The sequence below is a fragment of the Scyliorhinus torazame genome, chromosome 19 (assembly GCF_047496885.1).
Source record: "Scyliorhinus torazame isolate Kashiwa2021f chromosome 19, sScyTor2.1, whole genome shotgun sequence".
NCBI classification, from domain to species: Eukaryota; Metazoa; Chordata; class Chondrichthyes; order Carcharhiniformes; family Scyliorhinidae; genus Scyliorhinus; species Scyliorhinus torazame.
Genome location: NC_092725.1, coordinates 9,521,169 through 9,544,243, shown reverse-complemented (window position 1 = coordinate 9,544,243; position 23,075 = coordinate 9,521,169). Strand labels below are relative to the sequence as shown.

General features: G+C 56.2%; 1 protein-coding gene across 1 annotated transcript in view; it reads left to right on the top strand.

Moving 5' to 3' along the window:
• The first annotated feature begins 319 nt into the window (after positions 1–319).
• LOC140396619 (integrin alpha-M-like) overlaps positions 320–23,075 on the top strand; it is a 153,414-nt gene continuing 130,658 nt past the window's right edge. The window contains exon 1 of the mRNA XM_072485413.1: positions 320–414. Within this exon, the coding sequence (XP_072341514.1) occupies positions 387–414 (28 nt within the window). The 5' untranslated portion in view covers positions 320–386. The remainder of the gene's footprint in view (positions 415–23,075) is intronic.

The following is a 23,075-nucleotide window of genomic DNA, read 5'->3' as shown; positions in this document are numbered from 1 at the left end:
TCAGTACTGAGGGAGTGCCGCACTGTCAGAGGGTCAGTACTGAGGGAGTGCCGCACTGTCAGAGGGTCAGTACTGAGGGAGTGCCGCACTGTCAGAGGGTCAGTACTGAGGGAGTGCCGCACTGTCAGAGGGTCAGTACTGAGGGAGTGCCCCACTGTCAGAGGGTCTGCCTCTCTTTGGAACTGTTAAAATGCGTTGGCAGCAATGAAAATAAGGCTTGTTTAGCCAGTTTTGAAAAACAGCTGTGATCTCTCCCCAGGAAGCCAATGTCTAAATCAGTTGATCTGTGCGGTGAGGAGATGGTATAAATTGAGCCCCTCCTATGCCCAGGCTGTGACTGGCATCTCTCTGTTCAACACTAGGCACCACTGTACCAACCCCAGAACATGAAGGACCTCGTTTGCTACCTCCAAGGTATGGGCCTGAGACATGCTTTGTGATGTGTGACTCGGAGGGATGGGGTGAGTGTGGGATGTGTCATTGAGAGAGAGAGAGAGAGGGAGACAGGGAGTGAGACAAAGAGAGGGAGAGGGTGACTGAGACGGTAGTGGAGTGAGAGACGCACAGTGTGAAGGTGACAGAGAGAGAGAGGAAGAGAGGAGGAGATAGAGAGAGTTAGAGGGAGAAGAGTGAGAGAGTCAGAGAGAGGCAGAGAGGGAGGGAGAAGACAGGGAGAGAAAGAGAGGGGCAGATAGCGAGAGATAGAGAGAGAGGAAGACAGAGGGAAAAAGACATTGAGTGAAAAAGAGCGAGAGAGAGAGAAAAAGAGAGAGAGAGACACATAGATAGAGGGAGAGGGAGAAAGATCAACAGAGAGAGACAGAGAATGAGAAACAGAAACAGACAGAGAGAGTGGGAGAGACAGAGAGGAGAGACAGACAGAGATAAAAAGAGAGAGAGAGTGGGGGACTGGGATACAGTCAGTGTGACAGAGAGAGAGAGCACAAAGAGAGGGAGAGAGAGAGAGACAGACATGAAGAGAGAGACAGATAAAGATAGATGGAGAGAGAGAGACAGAGTGAGTGAGCGAGAGAAAGTTACAGAGAGAGAGACCGAGAGAGAGAGAGAGTGAGAGACAGAGAGAGAGGGAGAGAAAGAGTGAGCGAGTCAGAGAGAGGGTGAGAGACAGAGAGAGAGGGTGAGAGGCAGAGAGAGACAGACAGAGAGAGAGACAGACAGAGAGAGAGACAGACAGAGAGAGACAGACAGAGAAAGAGACAGAGTGAGAGAGACAAAGAGAGAGAGAGTGAGAGACAGAGAGAGAGAGAGAGAGAGAGAGACAGACAGAGAAAGAGACAGAGTGAGAGAGACAAAGAGAGAGAGAGAGTGAGAGACAGAGAGAGAGAGACAGAGCGAGAGTGAGAGACAGAGAGACAGAGACAGAGAGAGAGAGAGAGACAAAGAGAGAGAGAGAGTGAGAGACAGAGAGAGAGAGAGTGAAAAACAGAGATTCTGATGAAAGTCGTGATTTGAGATGTAATGTATTGGAGATATTTGGTGCAGTAAGGGTTAAAAACCTGGGGGGAGGGGTTCTTCATTTCCGGGATGTGGGTGTGGCTGGTTCAGCCAGCATCTATTGGCCACCCCGAGTTGCCCTTCAGAAGGTGAGGGCGAGCTGCCTTCTTGATCCGCTGCAGTCCTTGGGGTGTATGTACACCCACTGTGCTGGTAGGGAGTGTGGCATTATGATAAATGTAAGAACTGCAAGGGTTAATGAAATGTCTAGATCAGCCATTAGAGGGCGCTAGAATTACAAGTATATAAGACATTGATGCAAAGCCTTGTGGGGAGAGAAGTGAAGGAGATAGCTGGAGAACAGACTGAAGGAAAGACAGTGTGAGTGAGAGCAGATCATAGTTAATGTAATAGTGTAGTTATAAATGAGTGTAGATTGTATGTTAATTATCAACTGTGTATTATATAGGAGTATGTGCCGAATCCAAATTAGTAGTTACTAAATTTAGAGCTATGTTCAAATGAAAGCTATTTTGTGGCCTTTGTGAACACTGCACCAACCATCCTGAATTTAGCAACACAAAGCACACCACAGGGAGAGAGTTCCAGGCTGTTGCCCCAGCGACAGTGAAGGAACGGCCGATATATTTCCAAGTCAGAGTGACTTGGAGGGGAACCTCCAGGTGGTGGGGTTCCCAGGTATCTGCTGCTCTTGTCCTTCTAGATGGTCGAGGTCGTGGGTTTGGAAGGTGCTGTCTAAGGTACCTTGGTGAGTTACTGCAGGGCAGCAATGGTTGAAGATTTGAACGTTTGTTGAAGGGGGAGCAATCAAGCCTGAATGTAACTTGCCCCTTGTCAGCCCCGAGCCTGGATATTGTCCAGGTCTTGCTGCATTTGGACAGGGACGGTTCATTATCTGAGGAGTCGCGAATGGTGATGAACATGGTGCAGTCATCAGCGAACATCCCCACTTCTGACTGGTTAGAGTGTGACTGAGTGCTGTGGTCACGTTTTAAACAAAATCCTTGTTTTAATGACAGCTAAAATTTAGGTAGCCAGCGATGCAATTACGCCACCGTAAAAAGTGTGGGCTAATGCCGTTTTGTTTGGATTAATGGGGGTTCCCTGTGGAGTTAATTAGATTTCTGCTTGGTAAAATGATGCCATTACTGAGTGGAGCCAGCTGATCAGGTATCTGGCTGGAAATGCAGGTCCGGGGAGTTCTAGAGAGAGCTTGGACCGAAATCCAGCAGTTTACCCTCACTGCAGTTCCGATAAAGATATGTCTGTCGACAGATTAGCAGTTTCTTTCTGATCTGTTGAGAATGGCCCGACAAGGAGATGGGCTGAGACAAGTTGAGAAACATCTTCGAGGGAAATACAACCAGAGTTTCTGCATGAGTCTGACAGGAGTCAGATCTTGTCTTTAACGCAGCATCAAAGGATCTCTCTTTCATAAAAAACATCTCTGTAAAGCGAGTTTTCTGATGTACCATTGTTATTTAAAGAGGATTGAGATCAGAGATGGGTTTCTTGCTGTTTGATTGGAAATAAAGATAGCAGTTAAGGATTACTGTATTGATTAGCAATGTTTAAGGGGCAATTGTAAACAATTTTCTGGTGTGATGTTCAAGATATTTTAATACTGTGTTCGTAATAAAGTTTGTTTAATTTACCACATCCCTATTTTGTGCACAATCCCTCCCGGATGCCTTTTCCTTTTTTAAAAATATTTTTATTCTCCTCCTTTTTCACCTTTTCATCAAATATACACCCACCCACAAATACTCAGCGGGGACAAATACAACGGCATTCCCCTGGCCAACAAGGCCGTTATCCCCACCCACCAACAAAGAGCTCCAATGTCGAACAAGAAATAAAAAAGAACGAAAGTCTAGAATCATCCCGTACATAATCGCCAATCACCTTAACGTCCGAAACGCGCCCCCCCCCCCCCTGCCTACCGGCCCCCCCCCCCCTAATGTTCAATGTCATCCAATTCTCGAAAGTGCATGATTAACAAGAGGTTCCCCCCCCTCTGTAACAACGTGAAGTAAAAATATAAACCAGACCGACATGTATCCACTCTCCCAACTCCCCTTCCGCAGTCCGCAACTCCGTCCCATTCCTCACTTCTGCTCCAATCCTCAGCCCTCACCAACGGCCTCCGCCGTCTACAAATAGACGTCTCTGGAGTTGTCGGTCACCCTCAGCTCCGCTGGGTGCAGCGCTCCAACCTGCACCCCGCTGTTGTACGGTGCCGTCTTCACCTCGCCGAAGGCCGCTCGCCTCCTCGCCCGTTCCACCATCAAGTCCCGGTAGGTGCCAACACCAGCCCCCGCCCACGGCACCTCCCGTTTCTGCCACCCCCTCGGGCAGGCCCACCGTCCTCCGGTTATGCCGCTTCGAGCAGGTTTTCCAAGTCCCCCAGCTTTGCTCAGCTGCCCCCCCCCCCCCCTTGTTGGCCTCGACCGCCCTCCGCAGCTCCTCCCCCGTCGAGGTGAGCCGGTCGCTGTGCTGTGACACGACCTCCTCCACTCCCTCCGCCTCCTCGCCCTGTTCTCTCGCCCTGGCCCGGTGTGTCCACCATGGGCACCCTCACCGGGGGCGATCGCCTCCTCCGCCAACGCCTTCAACGCCGCCGTCATCTCCTTCCTCGTCACCTCCAACCGCAAGGACCCTCGCCCCCTCCCTTCTTCACGGTGACTTGCTTCTGAATCGTGGCCTCATTTACCCCGTCCTGCACTCAATCATTGACAAACTGGCCCAGGAGCGGACATTAAAGTTCTTAAAAAAACAAGCCTTGAGCAAGAGCCACATGCCGAGCGACCTCCCCTCTACGTGACTCCACCTCAAGTCGAAGAATCCTTTCCTCGCCGTCTTACAAAACAAAAATAAAATATTGGGGTTTGTGAGCCTGGCAAATGATGGAATCTGGTCTGGGATCAAGACAGACAGAGAGAGAGAGACAGAGAGCTGGAACAAAAGACCATAAGACATAGGAGCAGAATTAGGCCACTCGGCCCATCGAGTCTGCTCCGACATTCAATCATTGCTGATATTTTCTCATCCCCATTCTCCTGCCTTCTGCCCATAACCCCCGATTCCCTTATTAATCAAGAACCTATCTATCTCTGTCTTAAAGACACTCAGTGATTTGGCCTCCACAGCCTTCTGCGGCAAAGAGTTCCACAGATTCACCACCCTCTGGCTGAAGAAATTCCTCTTCATCTCTGTTTTAAAGGATCGTCCCTTTAGTCTGAGATGGTGTCCTCTGCTTCTAGTTATTCCTACAAGTGGAAACATCCTCTCCACGTCCACTCTATCCAGGCCTCGCAGTATCCTGTAAGTTTCAATAAGATCCCCCCTCATCCTTCTAAACTCCCAACGAGTACAGACCCGGAGTCCTCAACCGTTCCTCATACGACAAGCTCTTCATTCCAGGGATCATTCTTGTGAACCTCCTCTGGACCCTTTCCAAGGCCAGCACATCCTCCCTTAGATACAGGGCCCAAAACTGCTCACAATACTCCAAATGGGGTCTGACCAGAGCCTTATACAGCCTCAGAAGTACATCCCTGCTCTTGTATTCTAGCCCTCTTGACATGAATGCTAACATTGCATTTGCCTTCCTACCTGCCGACTGAACCTGCACGTTAACCTTAAGAGAATCGTGAGCAAGGCCTCCCAAGTCCCTTTGTGTTTCTGATATCTGAAGCCTTTTCCCATTTAGAAAATAGTCTATGCCCCAATTCTTTCTACCAAAGGGCTTTTCCACATTGTATTCCATCTGCCCCTTCATTGCCCACTCTCCTAGCTTGTCCAAGTCCTTCTGCAGCCCCCCTGCTTCCTCAATACTACCTGTCCCTCTACAGATCTTTGTATCATCTGCAAACTCAGCAACAGAGCCTTCAGTACCTTCTTCCAGATCATTAATGTATATTGTGAAAAGTTGTGGTCCCAGCACCGACCCCCGAGGCACACCACTAGTCACCGGCTGCCATCCTGAAAAAGACCCCTTTATCCCCACTCTCTGCCTTCTGCCAGTCAGCCAATCCTCTATCCATGCCAGGATCTTACCCTGAACACCATGGGCTCTTAACTTATTTAACAGTCTCTCATGCGGCACCTTGTCAAAGGCCTTCTAGAAATCTAAATAAATCACATCCACTGGTTCTCCTTTGTCTAACTTCCTTGTTACTTCCTCCAAGAACTCTAACAGATTTGTCAGACACGACCTCCCCTTGACGAAGCCGTGCTGACTCAGTCCTATTTTACCGTGCACTTCCAGCCACTCCGCGATCTCATCGTTAATAACAGACTCTAAAATCTTCCCAATGACCGAAGTCAGGCTAACCGGCCTATAATTTCCCGTCTTCTGCCTCCCTCCCTTCTTAAACAGCGGTGGTACATTCGCCACCTTCCAGTCCCCTGGGACCCTTCCTGCCTCCAGTGATTCCTGAAAGATCACCACCAATGCCTCCACAATTTCCTCAGCTATCTCTTTTAGGACCCTGGGGTGTAGTCCATCCGGTCCAGGTGACTTATCCACCTTCAGACCTTTCAGTTTCCCCAGAACCCTCTCCTTAGTGATGGCCACTGCACTCACCTCTGCCCCCTGGTTCTCCTGGAGCTCTTGCATCCCACTGGTGTCTTCCACCGTGAAGACTGATGCAAAGTAACTATTCAGTTCCTCTGCACTGTCAGAGGGTCAGTACTGAGGGAGTGCCTCACTGTCAGAGGGTCAGTACTGAGGGAGTGCTGCACTGTCAGAGGGTCAGTACTGAGGGAGTGCTGCACTGTCAGAGGGTCAGTACTGAGGGAGTGCTGCACTGTCAGAGGGTCAGTACTGAGGGAGTGCCGCACTGTCAGAGGGTCAGTACTGAGGGAGTGCTGCACTGTCAGAGGGTCAGTACTGAGGGAGCACCGCACTGTCAGAGTGTCAGTACTGAGGGAGTGCCGCACTGTCAGAGGGTCAGTACTGAGGGAGTGCCTCACTGTCAGAGGGTCAGTACTGAGGGAGTGCTGCACTGTCAGAGGGTCAGTACTGAGGGAGTGTCGCACTGTCAGAGGGTCAGTACTGAGGGAGTGCTGCACTGTCAGAGGGTCAGTACTGAGGGAGCGCTGCACTGTCAGAGGGTCAGTACTGAGGGAGTGCTGCACTGTCAGAGGGTCAGTACTGAGGGAGCACCGCACTGTCAGAGTGTCAGTACTGAGGGAGTGCCGCACTGTCAGAGGGTCAGTACTGAGGGAGTGCTGCACTGTCAGAGGGTCAGTACTGAGGGAGTGCCGCACTGTCAGAGGGTCAGTACTGAGGGAGCGCCGCACTGTCAGAGGGTCAGTACTGAGGGAGTGCCGCACTGTCAGAGGGTCAGTACTGAGGGAGCGCTGCACTGTCAGAGGGTCAGTACTGAGGGAGCGCCGCACTGTCAGAGGGTCAGTACTGAGGGAGTTCCGCACTGTCAGAGGGTCAGTACTGAGGGAGTGCCGCACTGTCAGAGGGTCAGTACTGAGGGATTGCCGCGCTGTCAGAGGGTCAGTACTGAGGGAGTGCCGCACTGTCAGTGGGTCAGTACTGAGGGAGTGCCGCACTGTCAGAGGGTCAGTACTGAGGGATTGCCGCGCTGTCAGAGGGTCAGTACTGAGGGAGTGCCGCACTGTCAGAGGGTCAGTACTGAGGGAGTGCCTCACTGTCAGAGGGTCAGTACTGAGGGAGTGCTGCACTGTCAGTGGGTCAGTACTGAGGGAGCACCGCACTGTCAGAGGGTCAGTACTGAGGGAGCGCCGCACTGTCAGAGGGTCAGTACTGAGGGAGCGCCGCACTGTCAGAGGGTCAGTACTGAGGGAGTGGCGCACTGTCACAGGGTCAGTACTGAGGGAGTGCCGCACTGTCAGAGGGTCAGTACTGAGGGAGTGCCGCACTGTCAGAGGGTCAGTACTGAGGGAGTGCCGCACTGTCAGAGGGTCAGTACTGAGGGAGTGCCGTACTGTCAGAGGGTCAGTACTGAGGGAGTGCCGCACTGTCAGAGGGTCAGTACTGAGGGAGCGCCAGGCTCCCCTGTTAGGAGCAAGAAGGGATTGTGCAAAATGAGTTGTATGTGTGAAAGCCTGCAAATACGTCATTCAGCTCAGATCCTCCAATATTGCGGCACTCCCTCAGTACTGACCCTCTGACAGTGCAGCACTCCCTCAGTACTGACCCTCTGACAGAGCGGCACTCCCTCAGTACTGACCCTTTGACAGTGCGGCACTCCCTCTGTACTGACCCTCTGACAGTGCGGCACTCCCTCAGTACTGACCCTCTGACAGTGCAGCACTCCCTCAGTACTGACCTTCTGACAGTGCAGCACTCCCTCAGTACTGACCCTCTGACAGTGCAGCACTCCCTCAGTACTGACCCTCTGACAGTGCGGCACTCCATCAGTACTGACCCTCTGACAGTGCGGCACTCCCTCAGTACTGACCGTCTGACAGTGCAGCACTCCCTCAGTACTGACCCTCTGACAGAGCGGCACTCCCTCAGTACTGACCCTTTGACAGTGCGGCACTCCCTCTGTACTGACCCTCTGACAGTGCGGCACTCCCTCAGTACTGACCCTCTGACAGTGCGGCACTCCCTCAGTACTGACCCTCTGACAGAGCGGCACTCCCTCAGTACTGACCCTTTGACAGTGCGGCACTCCCTCTGTACTGACCCTCTGACAGTGCGGCACTCCCTCTGTACTGACCCTCTGACAGTGCGGCACTCCCTCAGTACTGACCCTCTGACAGTGCAGCACTCCCTCAGTACTGACCTTCTGACAGTGCAGCACTCCCTCAGTACTGACCCTCTGACAGTGCAGCACTCCCTCAGTACTGACCCTCTGACAGTGCGGCACTCCATCAGTACTGACCCTCTGACAGTGCGGCACTCCCTCAGTACTGACCCTCTGACAGTGCGGCACTCCCTCAGTACTGAACCTCTGACAGTGCGGCACTCCCTCTGTACTGACCCTCTGACAGTGCGGCACTCCCCCAGTACTGACCCTCTGACAGTGCGGCACTCCCTCAGTACTGACCCTCTGACAGTGCAGGACTCCCTCAGCACTGATGCTCTGACAGTGCAGCACTCCCTCAGTACTGACCCTCTGACAGAGCGGCACTCCCTCAGTACTGACCCTTTGACAGTGCGGCACTCCCTCTGTACTGACCCTCTGACAGTGCGGCACTCCCTCAGTACTGACCCTCTGACAGTGCAGCACTCCCTCAGTACTGACCTTCTGACAGTGCAGCACTCCCTCAGTACTGACCCTCTGACAGTGCAGCACTCCCTCAGTACTGACCCTCTGACAGTGCGGCACTCCATCAGTACTGACCCTCTGACAGTGCGGCACTCCCTCAGTACTGACCGTCTGACAGTGCGGCACTCCCTCAGTACTGACCCTCTGACAGTGCGGCACTCCCTCAGTACTGACCCTCTGACAGTGCGGCACTCCCTCAGTACTGACCCTCTGACAGAGCGGCACTCCCTCAGTACTGACCCTTTGACAGTGCGGCACTCCCTCTGTACTGACCCTCTGACAGTGCGGCACTCCCTCTGTACTGACCCTCTGACAGTGCGGCACTCCCTCAGTACTGACCCTCTGACAGTGCAGCACTCCCTCAGTACTGACCTTCTGACAGTGCAGCACTCCCTCAGTACTGACCCTCTGACAGTGCAGCACTCCCTCAGTACTGACCCTCTGACAGTGCGGCACTCCATCAGTACTGACCCTCTGACAGTGCGGCACTCCCTCAGTACTGACCCTCTGACAGTGCGGCACTCCCTCAGTACTGACCCTCTGACAGTGCGGCACTCCCTCTGTACTGACCCTCTGACAGTGCGGCACTCCCCCAGTATTGACCCTCTGACAGTGCGGCACTCCCTCAGTACTGACCCTCTGACAGTGCAGGACTCCCTCAGCACTGATGCTCTGACAGTGCAGCACTCCCTCAGTACTGACCCTCTGACAGAGCGGCACTCCCTCAGTACTGACCCTTTGACAGTGCGGCACTCCCTCTGTACTGACCCTCTGACAGTGCGGCACTCCCTCAGTACTGACCCTCTGACAGTGCAGCACTCCCTCAGTACTGACCTTCTGACAGTGCAGCACTCCCTCAGTACTGACCCTCTGACAGTGCAGCACTCCCTCAGTACTGACCCTCTGACAGTGCGGCACTCCATCAGTACTGACCCTCTGACAGTGCGGCACTCCCTCAGTACTGACCGTCTGACAGTGCGGCACTCCCTCAGTACTGACCCTCTGACAGTGCGGCACTCCCTCAGTACTGACCCTCTGACAGTGCGGCACTCCCTCAGTACTGACCCTCTGACAGAGCGGCACTCCCTCTGCACTGACCCTTTGACAGTGCGGCACTCCCTCTGTACTGACCCTCTGACAGTGCGGCACTCCCTCTGTACTGACCCTCTGACAGTGCAGCACTCCCTCAGTACTGACCTTCTGACAGTGCAGCACTCCCTCAGTACTGACCCTCTGACAGTGCAGCACTCCCTCAGTACTGACCCTCTGACAGTGCGGCACTCCATCAGTACTGACCCTCTGACAGTGCGGCACTCCCTCAGTACTGACCCTCTGACAGTGCGGCACTCCCTCAGTACTGGCTCTCTGACAGTGCGGCACTCCCTCTGTACTGACCCTCTGACAGTGCGGCACTCCCCCAGTACTGACCCTCTGACAGTGCGGCAATCCCTCAGTACTGACCCTCTGACAGTGCAGGACTCCCTCAGCACTGATGCTCTGACAGTGCAGCACTCCCTCAGTACTGACCCTCTGACAGTGCAGGACTCCCTCAGCACTGACCCCCTGACAGTGCAGCACTCCCTCAGTACTGACCCTCTGACAGTGCGGTGCTCCCTCAGTAGTGACCCTCTGACAGTGCAGCACTCCCCCAGTACTGACCCTCTTACAGTGCGTTATTCCCTCAGTACTGACCCTCTGACAGTGCGGCGCTCCCGCAGTACTGACCCTCTGACAGTGCGGCGCTCCCTCAGTGCTGAAACTCTGACAGTGCGGCACTCCCTCAGCACTGAACCTCTGAGAATGCGGCACTCCCTCAGTACTGACCCTCTGACAGTGCGGCACTCCCTCAGTGCTGACCCTCTGACAGTGCAGCACTCCCTCAGTACTAACCCTCTGACAGTGCGGCACTCCCTCAGTACTGACCCTCTGACAGTGCGGCACTCCCTCAGTACTCACCCTCTGACAGTGCGGCACTCGCTCAGAACTGTCCCTCTGACAGTGTGGCACTCCCTCAGTACTGACCCTCTGAATTTGTGGCACTCCCTCAGTACTGACCCTCTGACAGTGCAGCACTCCCTCAGTACTGACCCTCTGAAGTGCAGCACTCCCTCAGTACTGACCCTCTGACAGTGCAGCACTCCCTCAGCACTGACCCTCTGACAGTGCGGCACTCCCTCAGTACTGACCCTCTGACAGTGCAGCACTCCCTCAGCACTGACCCTCTGACAGTGCAGCACTCCCTCAGTACTGACCCTCTGACAGTGCGGCACTCGCTCAGTACTGACCCTCTGACAGTGTGGCACTCGCTCAGTGCTGACCCTCTGACAGTGCTGCACTCCCTCAGTACTGACCCTGTGACAGTACGGCTCACCCTCAGTACTGACCCTCTGACAGTGCGGCACTCCCTCAGTAATCACCCTCTGACAGTGCGGCACTCCCTCAGTACTTACCCTCCGACAGTGCAGCACTCCGTCAGTACTGACCCTCTGACAGTGCAGCACTCACTCAGTACTGACCCTCTGACAGTGCGGCACTACCTCAGTACTGACCCTCTGACAGTGCGGCACTCCCTGAGTACTAACCCTCTGACAGTGTGGCACTCCCTCAGTACTGACCCTCTGACAGTGCGGCACTCCCTCAGTATTGACCCTCTGACAGTGCGGCATTCCCTCAGTACTGACCCTCTGACAGTGCGGCACTCCCTCATCACTGACCCTCTGACAGTGCAGCACTCCCCCAGTACTGACCCTCTGACAGTGCAGCACTCCCCCAGTACCGACCCTCTGACAGTGCGGCACTCCCTCAGTACTGACCCTGTGACAGTGCTGCACTCGCTCAGTACTGACCCTCTGACAGTGCAGCATTCCCTCAGTACTGACCCTCTTACAGTGCGTTACTCCCTCAGTACAGACCCTATGACAGTGCCGTGCTCCCTCAGTACTGACCCTCTGACAGTGCAGCACTCCACCAGTACTGACCCTCTTACAGTGCGTTATTCCCTCAGTACTGACCCTCTGACAGTGCGGCACTCCCTCAGTGCTGACCCTCTGACAGTGCAGCACTCGCTCAGTACTGTCCCTCTGACAGTGTGGCACTCCCTCAGTACTGACCCTCTGAATTTGTGGCACTCCCTCAGTACTGACCCTCTGACAGTGCAGCACTCCCCCAGTACTGACCCTCTTACAGTGCGTTATTCCCTCAGTACTGACCCTCTGACAGTGCGGCGCTCCCGCAGTACTGACCCTCTGACAGTGCGGGGTTCCCTCAGTGCTGACCCTCTGACAGTGCGGCACTCCCTCAGTACTGACCCTCTGACAATGCGGCACTCCCTCAGTACTGACCCTCTGACAGTGCGGCACTCCCTCAGTGCTGACCCTCTGACAGTGCAGCACTCCCTCAGTACTGACCCTCTGACAGTGCGGCACTCCCGCAGTACTGACCCTCTGACAGTGCGGCACTCCCTCGGTACTGACCCTCTGACAGTGCAGCACTCCCTCACTACTGACCCTCTGACAGTGTGGCACTCCCTCAGTACTGACCCTCTGACAGTGCGGCACTCCCGCAGTACTGACCCTCTGACAGTGCGGCACTCCCTCAGTACTGACCCTCTGATAGAGCGGCACTCCCTCAGTACTGACCCTCTGACAGTGCGGCACTCCCGCAGTACTGACCCTCTGACAGTGCGGCACTCCCTCAGTACTGACCCTCTGACAGAGCGGCACTCCCTCAGTACTGACCCTCTGACAGTGCGGCACTCCCGCAGTACTGACCCTCTGACAGTGCGGCACTCCCTCAGTACTGACCCTCTGACAGTGCGGCACTCCCTCTGTACTGACCCTCTGACAGTGCGGCACTCCATCAGTACTGACCCTCTGACAGTGCGGCACTCCCTCAGTACTGACCCTCTGACAGTGCGGCACTCCATCTGTACTGACCCTCTGACAGTGCGGCACTCCCTCTGTACTGACCCTCTGACAGTGCGGCACTCCATCAGTACTGACCCTCTGACAGTGCGGCACTCCCTCAGTACTGACCCTCTGACAGTGCGGCACTCCCTCAGTACTGACCCTCTGACAGTGCGGCACTCCCTCAGTACTGACCCTCTGACACTGCGGCACTCCCTCTGTACTGACCCTCTGACAGTGCGGCACTCCCCCAGTACTGACCCTCTGACAGTGCGGCACTCCCTCAGTACTGACCCTCTGACAGTGCAGGACTCCCTCAGCACTGATGCTCTGACAGTGCAGCACTCCCTCAGTACTGACCCTCTGACAGTGCGGTGCTCCCTCAGAACTGACCCTCTGACAGTGCAGCACTCCCCCAGTACTGACCCTCTTACAGTGCGTTATTCCCTCAGTACTGACCCTCTGACAGTGCGGCGCTCCCGCAGTACTGACCCTCTGACAGTGCGGGGTTCCCTCAGTGCTGACCCTCTGACAGTGCGGCACTCCCTCAGTACTGACCCTCTGAATTTGTAGCACTCCCTCAGTACTGACCCTCTGACAGTGCAGCACTCCCTCAGTACTGACCCTCTGACAGTGCAGCACTCCCTCAGTACTGACCCTCTGACAGTGCGGCACTCCCTCAGTACTGACCCTCTGACAGTGCGGCACTCCCTCAGTACTGACCCTCTGACAGTGCGCCACTCCCTCAGTACTGACCCTCTGACAGTGCCGCACTCCCTCAGTACTGACCCTCTGACAGTGCAGCACTCCCTCAGCACTGACCCTCTGACAGTGCAGCACTCCCTCAGTACTGACCCTCTGACAGTGCGGCACTCGCTCAGTACTGACCCTCTGACAGTGTGGCACTCGCTCAGTACTGACCCTGTGACAGTACGGCGCACCCTCAGTACTGACCCTCTGACAGTGCGGCACTCCCTCAGTACTCACCCTCTGACAGTGCGGCACTCCCTCAGTACTTACCCTCCGACAGTGCAGCACTCCGTCAGTACTGACCCTCTGACAGTGCAGCACTCACTCAGTACTGACCCTCTGACAGTGCGGCACTACCTCAGTACTGACCCTGTGACAGTGCGGCACTCGCTCATTACTGACCCTCTGACAGCGCAGCACTCCCTGAGTACTGACCCTCTGACAGTGTGACACTCCCTCAGTACTGACCCTCTGACAGTGCGGCACTCCCTCAGTATTGACCCTCTGATAGTGCGGCACTCCCTCAGTACTGACCCTCTGACAGTGCAGCACACCCCCGGTACTGACCCTCTGAAAGTGCAGCACTCCCTCAGTACTGACCCACTGACAGTGCAGCACTCCCTCAGTACTGATCCTCTGACAGTGCAGCACACCCTCAGTACTGACCCTCTGACAGTGCGGCACTCCCTCAGTACGTACCCTCCGACAGTGCAGCACTCCGTCAGTACTGACCCTCTGACAGTGCAGCACTCCCTCAGTACTGACCCTCTTACAGTGCGTTATTCCCTCAGTACTGACCCTCTGACAGTGCAGCACTCCCCCAGTACTGACCCTCTTACAGTGCGTTACTCCCTCAGTACAGTCCCTCTGATAGTGCGGCACTCCCTCAGTACTGACCCTGTGACAGTGCGGCAGTCGCTCAGTACTCACCCTCTGACAGCGCAGCACTCCCTGAGTACTGACACTCTGACAGTGTGGCACTCCCTCAGTACTGACCCTCTGACAGTGCGGCACTCCCTCAGTACTGACCCTCTTACAGTGCGTTATTCCCTCAGTACTGACCCTCTGACATTGCGGTGCTCCCTCAGTACTGACCCTCTGACAGTGCAGCACTCCCCCAGTACTGACCCTCTTACAGTGCGTTACTCCCTCAGTACAGACCCTCTGACAGTGCCGTGCACCCTCAGTACTGACCCTCTGCCAGTGCAGCACTCCCCCAGTACTGACCCTCTTACAGTGCGTTATTCCCTCAGTGCTGACCCTCTCACAGTGCGGCACTCCCTCAGTACTGAGCCTCTCACAGTGCGGCACTCCCTCAGTGCTGACCCTCTGACAGTGCAGCACTCCCTCAGTACTAACCCTCTGACAGTGCAGCACTCCCTCAGTACTGACCCTCTGACAGTGCAGCACTCCCTCTGTCCTGACCCTCTGACAGTGCAGCACTCCCTCAGTACTGACCCTCTGACAGTGCGGCACTCCGTCAGTACTGACCCTCTGAATTTATGGCACTCCCTCAGTACTGACCCTCTGACAGTGCAGCACTCCGTCAGCGCTGACCCTCTGACAGTGCAGCACTCCCTCAGTACTGACCCTCTGACAGTGCGGCACTCGCTCAGTACTGACCCTCTGACAGTGTGGCACTCGCTCAGTACTGACCCTCTGACAGCGCAGCACTTCTTCAGTACTGACCCTCTGACAGTGCGGCGCTCCCTCAGTACTGACCCTCTGACAGTGCGGCGCTCCCTCAGTACTGACCCTCTGACAGTATGACACTCTCTCAGTACTGACCCTCTGACAGTGCGGCGCTCCCTCAGTACTGACCCTCTGACAGTGTGACACTCCCTCAGTACTGACCCTCTGACAGTGCAGCACTCCCTCAGTACTGACCTTCTGACAGTGCAGCAATCCCTCAGTACTGACCCTCAGACAGAGTGGCACTCCCTCTGTACTGACCCTCTGACAGTACGGCACACCCTCAGTACTGACCCTCTGACAGTGCGGCACTCCCTCAGTACTCACCCTCTGACAGTGCGGCACTCTCTCAGTACTCACCCTCTGACAGTGCGGCACTCCCTCAGTACTTACCCTCCGACAGTGCAGCACTCCGTCAGTACTGACCCTCTGACAGTGCAGCACTCCCTCAGTACTAACCCTCTGACAGTGCGGCACTCCCTCAGTACTGACCCTCTGACAGTACGGCACTCCCTCAGTACTGACCCTCTGACAGTGCGGCACTCCCTCAGTACCGACCCTCTGACAGTGCGGCACTCCCTCAGTACCGACCCTCTGACAGTGCGGCACTCACTCAGTACTGACCCTCTGACAGTGCGGCACTCCCTCAGTACTGACCCTCTGACAGTGCAGCACTCCCTCAGTACTGACCCTCTGACAGTGCGGCGCTCCCTCAGTACTGACCCTCTGACAGTGCACCGCTCCCTCAGTAGTGACCCTCTGACAGTGCAGCACTCCCTCAGCACTGACCGTCTGACAGTGCGGCTCTCCCTCAATACTGACCCTCTGACAGTGCGGCACTGCCTCAGTGCTGACCCTCTGACAGTGCAGCACTCCCTCAGTACTGACCCTCTGACAGTGCGGCACTCCCTCAGTTCTGACCCTCGGCCAGTGCGGCACTCCCTCAGTACTGACCCTCTGGCAGTGCGGCACTCCCTCTTTACTGACTCTCGGACAGTGCGACACTCCCTCAGTACTGACCCTCTTACAGTGTAGAACTCCCTCAGTACTGACCCTCTGACAGTGCAGCACTCCCTCAGTACTGACCCTCTTACAGTGCGTTACTCCCTCAGTACAGACCCTCTGACAGTGCGGTGCTCCCTCAGTACTGACCCTCTGACAGTGCAGCACTCCCCCAGTACTGACCCTCTTACAGTGCGTTTTTGCCTCAGTACTGAGCCTCTCACAGTGCGGCACTCCCTCAGTGCTGACCCTCTGACAGTGCAGCACTCCCTCAGTACTAACCCTCTGACAGTGCAGCACTCCCTCAGTACTGACCCTCTGACAGTGCAGCACTCCCTCTGTCCTGACCCTCTGACAGTGCAGCACTCCCTCAGTACTGACCCTCTGACAGTGCAGCACTCCATCTGTCCTGACCCTCTGACAGTGCGGCACTCCCTCAGTACTGACCCTCTGAATTTGTGGCACTCCCTCAGTACTGACCCTCTGACAGTGCAGCACTCCGTCAGCACTGACCCTCTGACAGTGCAGCACTCCCTCAGTACTGACCCTCTGACAGTGCGGCACTCGCTCAGTACTGACCCTCTGACAGTGTGGCACTCGCTCAGTACTGACCCTCTGACAGTGCAGCACTCCCTCAGTACTGACCCTCTGACAGTGCGGTGCTCCCTCAGTACTGACCCTCTGACAGTGCGGCACTCCCTCAGTACTGACCCTCTGACAGTGCGGCTCTCCCTCAGTACTGACCCTCTGACAGTGCGGCACTCCCTCAGTACTGACCCTCTGACAGCGCAGCACTTCTTCAGTACTGACCCTCTGACAGTGCGGCGCTCCCTCAGTACTGACCCTCTGACAGTGCGGCACTCCCTCAGCACTGACCCTCTGACAGTGCAGCACTCCCTCAGTACTGACCCTCTGACAGTGCGACGCTCCCTCAGTACTGACCCTCTGACAGTGCGGCGCTCCCTCAGTACTGACCCTCTGACAGTGTGACACTCCCTCAGTACTGACCCTCTGACAGTGCGGCGCTCCCTCAGTACTGACCCTCTGACAGTGCAGCACTCCCTCAGTACTGACCCTCTGACAGTGCAGCACTCCCTCAGTACTGACCCTCTGACAGTGTGGCACTCCCCCTGTACTGACCCTCTGACAGTACGGCACACCCTCAGTACTGACCCTCTGACAGTGCGGCACTCCCTCAGTACTCACCCTCTGACAGTGCGGCACTCTCTCAGTACTCACCCTCTGACAGTGCGGCACTCCCTCAGTACTTACCCTCCGACAGAGCAGCACTCCGTCAGTACTGACCCTCTGACAGTGCAGCACTCCCTCAGTACTGACCCTCTGACAGTGCGGCACTCCCTCAGTACTGACCCTCTGACAGTACGGCACTCCCTCAGTACTGACCCTCTGACAGTGCGGCACTCCCTCAGTACCGACCCTCTGACAGTGCGGCACTCCCTCAGTACTGACCCTCTGACAGTGCGGCACTCCCTCAGTACTGACCATCTGACTGTGCAGCACTCCCTCAGTACTGAACCTCTGACAGTGCGGCACTCCCTCAGTACTGACCCACTGACAGTGCGGCACTCCCTCAGTACTGACCCTCTGACAGTGCAGCACTCCCTCAGTACTGACCCTCTGACAGTGCGGCACTCCCTCTGTACTGACTCTCGGACAGTGCGGCGCTCCCTCAGTACTGACACTCTGACAGTGTGGCACTCCCTCAGTAGTGACCCCCTGACAGTGCAGCACTCCCTCAGCACTGACCCTCTTACAGTGCGTTACTCCCTCAGTACTGACCCTCTGACAGTGTGGCGCTCCCTCAGTTCTGACCCTCTGACAGTGCAGTACTCCCTCAGTACTTACCGTCTGACAGTGCGGCTCTCACTCAATACTGACCCTCTGACAGTGCGGCACTGCCTCAGTGCTGACCCTTTGACAGTGCAGCACTCCCTCAGTACTGACCCTCTGACAGTTCGGCACTCCCTCAGTTCTGACCCTCGGCCAGTGCGGCACTCCCTCAGTACTGACCCTCTGGCAGTGCGGCACTCCCTCTGTACTGACTCTCGGACAGTGCGGCACTCCCTCAGTACTGACCCTCTTACAGTGTAGCACTCCCTCAGTACTGACACTCTGACAGTGTGGCACTCCCTCAGTACTGACCCTCTGACAGTGCAGCACTCCCCCAGTACTGACCCTCTTACAGTGCGTTACTCCCTCAGTACAGACCCTCTGACAGTGCGGTGCTCCCTCAGTACTGACCCTCTGACAGTGCAGCACTCCCCCAGTACTGACCCTCTTCCAGTGCGTTATTCCCTCAGTACTGACCCTCTCACAGTGCGGCACTCCCTCAGTGCTGACCCTCTGACAGTGCAGCACTCCCTCAGTACTAACCCTCTGACAGTGCAGCACTCCCTCAGTACTGACCCTCTGACAGTGCAGCACTCCCTCTGTCCTGACCCTCTGACAGTGCAGCACTCCCTCTGTCCTGACCCTCTGACAGTGCAGCACTCCCTCAGTACTGACCCTCTGACAGTGCGGCACTCCCTCAGTACTGAGCCTCTCACAGTGCGGCACTCCCTCAGTGCTGACCCTCTGACAGTGCAGCACTCCCTCAGTACTGAGCCTCTCACAGTGCGGCACTCCCTCAGTGCTGACCCTCTGACAGTGCAGCACTCCCTCAGTACTAACCCTCTGACAGTGCAGCACTCCCTCAGTACTGACCCTCTGACAGTGCAGCACTCCCTCTGTCCTGACCCTCTGACAGTGCAGCACTCCCTCTGTCCTGACCCTCTGACAGTGCAGCACTCCCTCAGTACTGACCCTCTGACAGTGCGGCACTCCCTCAGTACTGACCCTCTGAATTTGTGGCACTCCCGCAGTACTGACCCTCTGACAGTGCAGCACTCCGTCAGCACTGACCCTCTGACAGTGCAGCACTCCCTCAGTACTGACCCTCTGACAGTGCAACGCTCCCTCAGTACTGACCCTCTGACAGTGTGGCACTCGCTCAGTACTGACCCTCTGACAGCGCAGCACTTCTTCAGTACTGACCCTCTGACAGTGCGGCGCTCCCTCAGTACTGACCCTCTGACAGTGTGGCACTCACTCAGTACTGACCCTCTGACAGTGTGGCACTCGCTCAGTACTGACCCTCTGACAGCGCAGCACTTCTTCAGTACTGAACCTCTGACAGTGCGGCGCTCCCTCAGTACTGACCCTCTGACAGTGCGGCACTCCCTCAGCACTGACCCTCTGACAGTGCAGCACTCCCTCAGTACTGACCCTCTGACAGTGCGACGCTCCCTCAGTACTGACCCTCTGACAGTGTGACACTCCCTCAGTACTGACCCTCTGAATTTGTGGCACTCCCTCAGTACTGACCCTCTGACAGTGCGGCACTCCCTCAGTACTGACCCTCTGACAGTGCAGCACTCCGTCAGCACTGACCCTCTGACAGTGCAGCACTCCCTCAGTACTGACGCTCTGACAGTGCGGCACTCGCTCAGTACTGACCCTCTGACAGCGCAGCACTCCCTCAGTACTGACCCTCTGACAGTGCGGCACTCCCTCAGTACTGACACTCTGACAGTGCGGCACTCCCTCAGTACTGACACTCTGACAGTGCGGCACTCCCTCAGCACTGACCCTCTGACAGTGCAGCACTCCCTCAGTACTGACCCTCTGACAGTGCGACGCTCCCTCAGTACTGACCCTCTGACAGTGCGGCGCTCCCTCAGTACTGACCCTCTGACTGTGTGACACTCCCTCAGTACTGACCCTCTGACAGTGCGGCGCTCCCTCAGTACTGACCCTCTGACAGTGTGACACTCCCTCAGTACTGACCCTCTGACAGTGCAGCACTCCCTCAGTACTGACCCTCTGACAGTACGGCACACCCTCAGTACTGACCCTCTGACAGTGCGGCACTCCCTCAGTACTCACCCTCTGACAGTGCGGCACTCTCTCAGTACTCACCCTCTGACAGTGCGGCACTCCCTCAGTACTTACCCTCCGACAGAGCAGCACTCCGTCAGTACTGACCCTCTGACAGTGCAGCACTCGCTCAGTACTGACCCTCTGACAGTGCGGCACTCCCTCAGTACTGACCCTCTGACAGTACGGCACTCCCTCAGTACTGACCCTCTGACAGTGCGGCACTCCCTCAGTACCGACCCTCTGACAGTGCGGCACTCCCTCAGTACTGACCCTCTGACAGTGCGGCACTCCCTCAGTACTGACCATCTGACTGTGCAGCACTCCCTCAGTACTGACCCTCTGACAGTGCGGCACTCCCTCAGTACTGACCCTCTGACAGTGCGGCACTCCCTCAGTACTGACCCTCTGACAGTGCAGCACTCCCTCAGTACTGACCCTCTGACAGTGCGGCACTCCCTCTGTACTGACTCTCGGACAGTGCGGCACTCCCTCAGTACTGACCCTCTTACAGTGTAGCACTCCCTCAGTACTGACACTCTGACAGTGTGGCACTCCCTCAGTAGTGACCCTCTGACAGTGCAGCACTCTCTCAGCACTGACCCTCTTACAGTGCGTTACTCCCTCAGTACTGACCCTCTGACAGTGTGGCGCTCCCTCAGTTCTGACCCTCTGACAGTGCAGTACTCCCTCAGTACTTACCGTCTGACAGTGCGGCTCTCACTCAATACTGACCCTCTGACAGTGCGGCACTGCCTCAGTGCTGACCCTCTGACAATGCAGCACTCCCTCAGTACTGACCCTCTGACAGTGCGGCACTCCCTCAGTTCTGACCCTCGGCCAGTGCGGCACTCCCTCAGTACTGACCCTCTGGCAGTGCGGCACTCCCTCTGTACTGACTCTCGGACAGTGCGGCACTCCCTCAGTACTGACCCTCTTACAGTGTAGCACTCCCTCAGTACTGACACTCTGACAGTGTGGCACTCCCTCAGTACTGACCCTCTGACAGTGCAGCACTCCCCCAGTACTGACCCTCTTACAGTGCGTTACTCCCTCAGTACAGACCCTCTGACAGTGCGGTGCTCCCTCAGTACTGACCCTCTGACAGTGCAGCACTCCCCCAGTACTGACCCTCTTCCAGTGCGTTATTCCCTCAGTACTGACCCTCTCACAGTGCGGCACTCCCTCAGTGCTGACCCTCTGACAGTGCAGCACTCCCTCAGTACTAACCCTCTGACAGTGCAGCACTCCCTCAGTACTGACCCTCTGACAGTGCAGCACTCCCTCTGTCCTGACCCTCTGACAGTGCAGCACTCCCTCTGTCCTGACCCTCTGACAGTGCAGCACTCCCTCAGTACTGACCCTCTGACAGTGCGGCACTCCCTCAGTACTGACCCTCTGAATTTGTGGCACTCCCGCAGTACTGACCCTCTGACAGTGCAGCACTCCCTCAGTACTGACCCTCTGACAGTGCGGCACTCCCTCAGTACTGACCCTCTGAATTTGTGGCACTCCCGCAGTACTGACCCTCTGACAGTGCAGCACTCCGTCAGCACTGACCCTCTGACAGTGCAGCACTCCCTCAGTACTGACCCTCTGACAGTGTGGCACTCGCTCAGTACTGACCCTCTGACAGTGTGGCACTCGCTCAGTACTGACCCTCTGACAGCGCAGCACTTCTTCAGTACTGACCCTCTGACAGTGCGGCGCTCCCTCAGTACTGACCCTCTGACAGTGCGGCACTCCCTCAGCACTGACCCTCTGACAGTGCAGCACTCCCTCAGTACTGACCCTCTGACAGTGCGACGCTCCCTCAGTACTGACCCTCTGACAGTGCGGCGCTCCCTCAGTACTGACCCTCTGACAGTGTGACACTCCCTCAGTACTGACCCTCTGAATTTGTGGCACTCCCTCAGTACTGACCCTCTGACAGTGCAGCACTCCCTCAGTACTGACCCTCTGACAGTGCAGCACTCCCTCAGTACTGACGCTCTGACAGTGCGGCACTCGCTCAGTACTGACCCTCTGACAGTGCGGCACTCCCTCAGTACTGACCCTCTGACAGTGTGGCACTCCCTCAGTACTGACCCTCTGACAGTGCGGCACTCCCTCAGTACTGACCCTCTGACAGTGTGGCACTCCCTCAGTACTGACCCTCCGACAGTGCGGCACTCCCTCAGTACTGACCCTCTGAGAGTGTGGCACTCGCTCAGTACTGACCCTCTGACAGCGCAGCACTTCTTCAGTACTGACCCTCTGACAGTGCGGCGCTCCCTCAGTACTGACCCTCTGACAGTGCGGCACTCCCTCAGCACTGACCCTCTGACAGTGCAGCACTCCCTCAGTACTGACCCTCTGACAGTGCGACGCTCCCTCAGTACTGACCCTCTGACAGTGCGGCGCTCCCTCAGTACTGACCCTCTGACAGTGTGACACTCCCTCAGTACTGACCCTCTGACAGTGCGGCGCTCCCTCAGTACTGACCCTCTGACAGTGTGACACTCCCTCAGTACTGACCCTCTGACAGTGCAGCACTCCCTCAGTACTGACCCTCTGACAGTACGGCACACCCTCAGTACTGACCCTCTGACAGTGCGGCACTCCCTCAGTACTCACCCTCTGACAGTGCGGCACTCTCTCAGTACTCACCCTCTGACAGTGCGGCACTCCCTCAGTACTTACCCTCCGACAGAGCAGCACTCCGTCAGTACTGACCCTCTGACAGTGCAGCACTCGCTCAGTACTGACCCTCTGACAGTGCGGCACTCCCTCAGTACTGACCCTCTGACAGTACGGCACTCCCTCAGTACTGACCCTCTGACAGTGCGGCACTCCCTCAGTACCGACCCTCTGACAGTGCGGCACTCCCTCAGTACTGACCCTCTGACAGTGCGGCACTCCCTCAGTACTGACCATCTGACTGTGCAGCACTCCCTCAGTACTGACCCTCTGACAGTGCGGCACTCCCTCAGTACTGACCCTCTGACAGTGCGGCACTCCCTCAGTACTGACCCTCTGACAGTGCAGCACTCACTCAGTACTGACCCTCTGACAG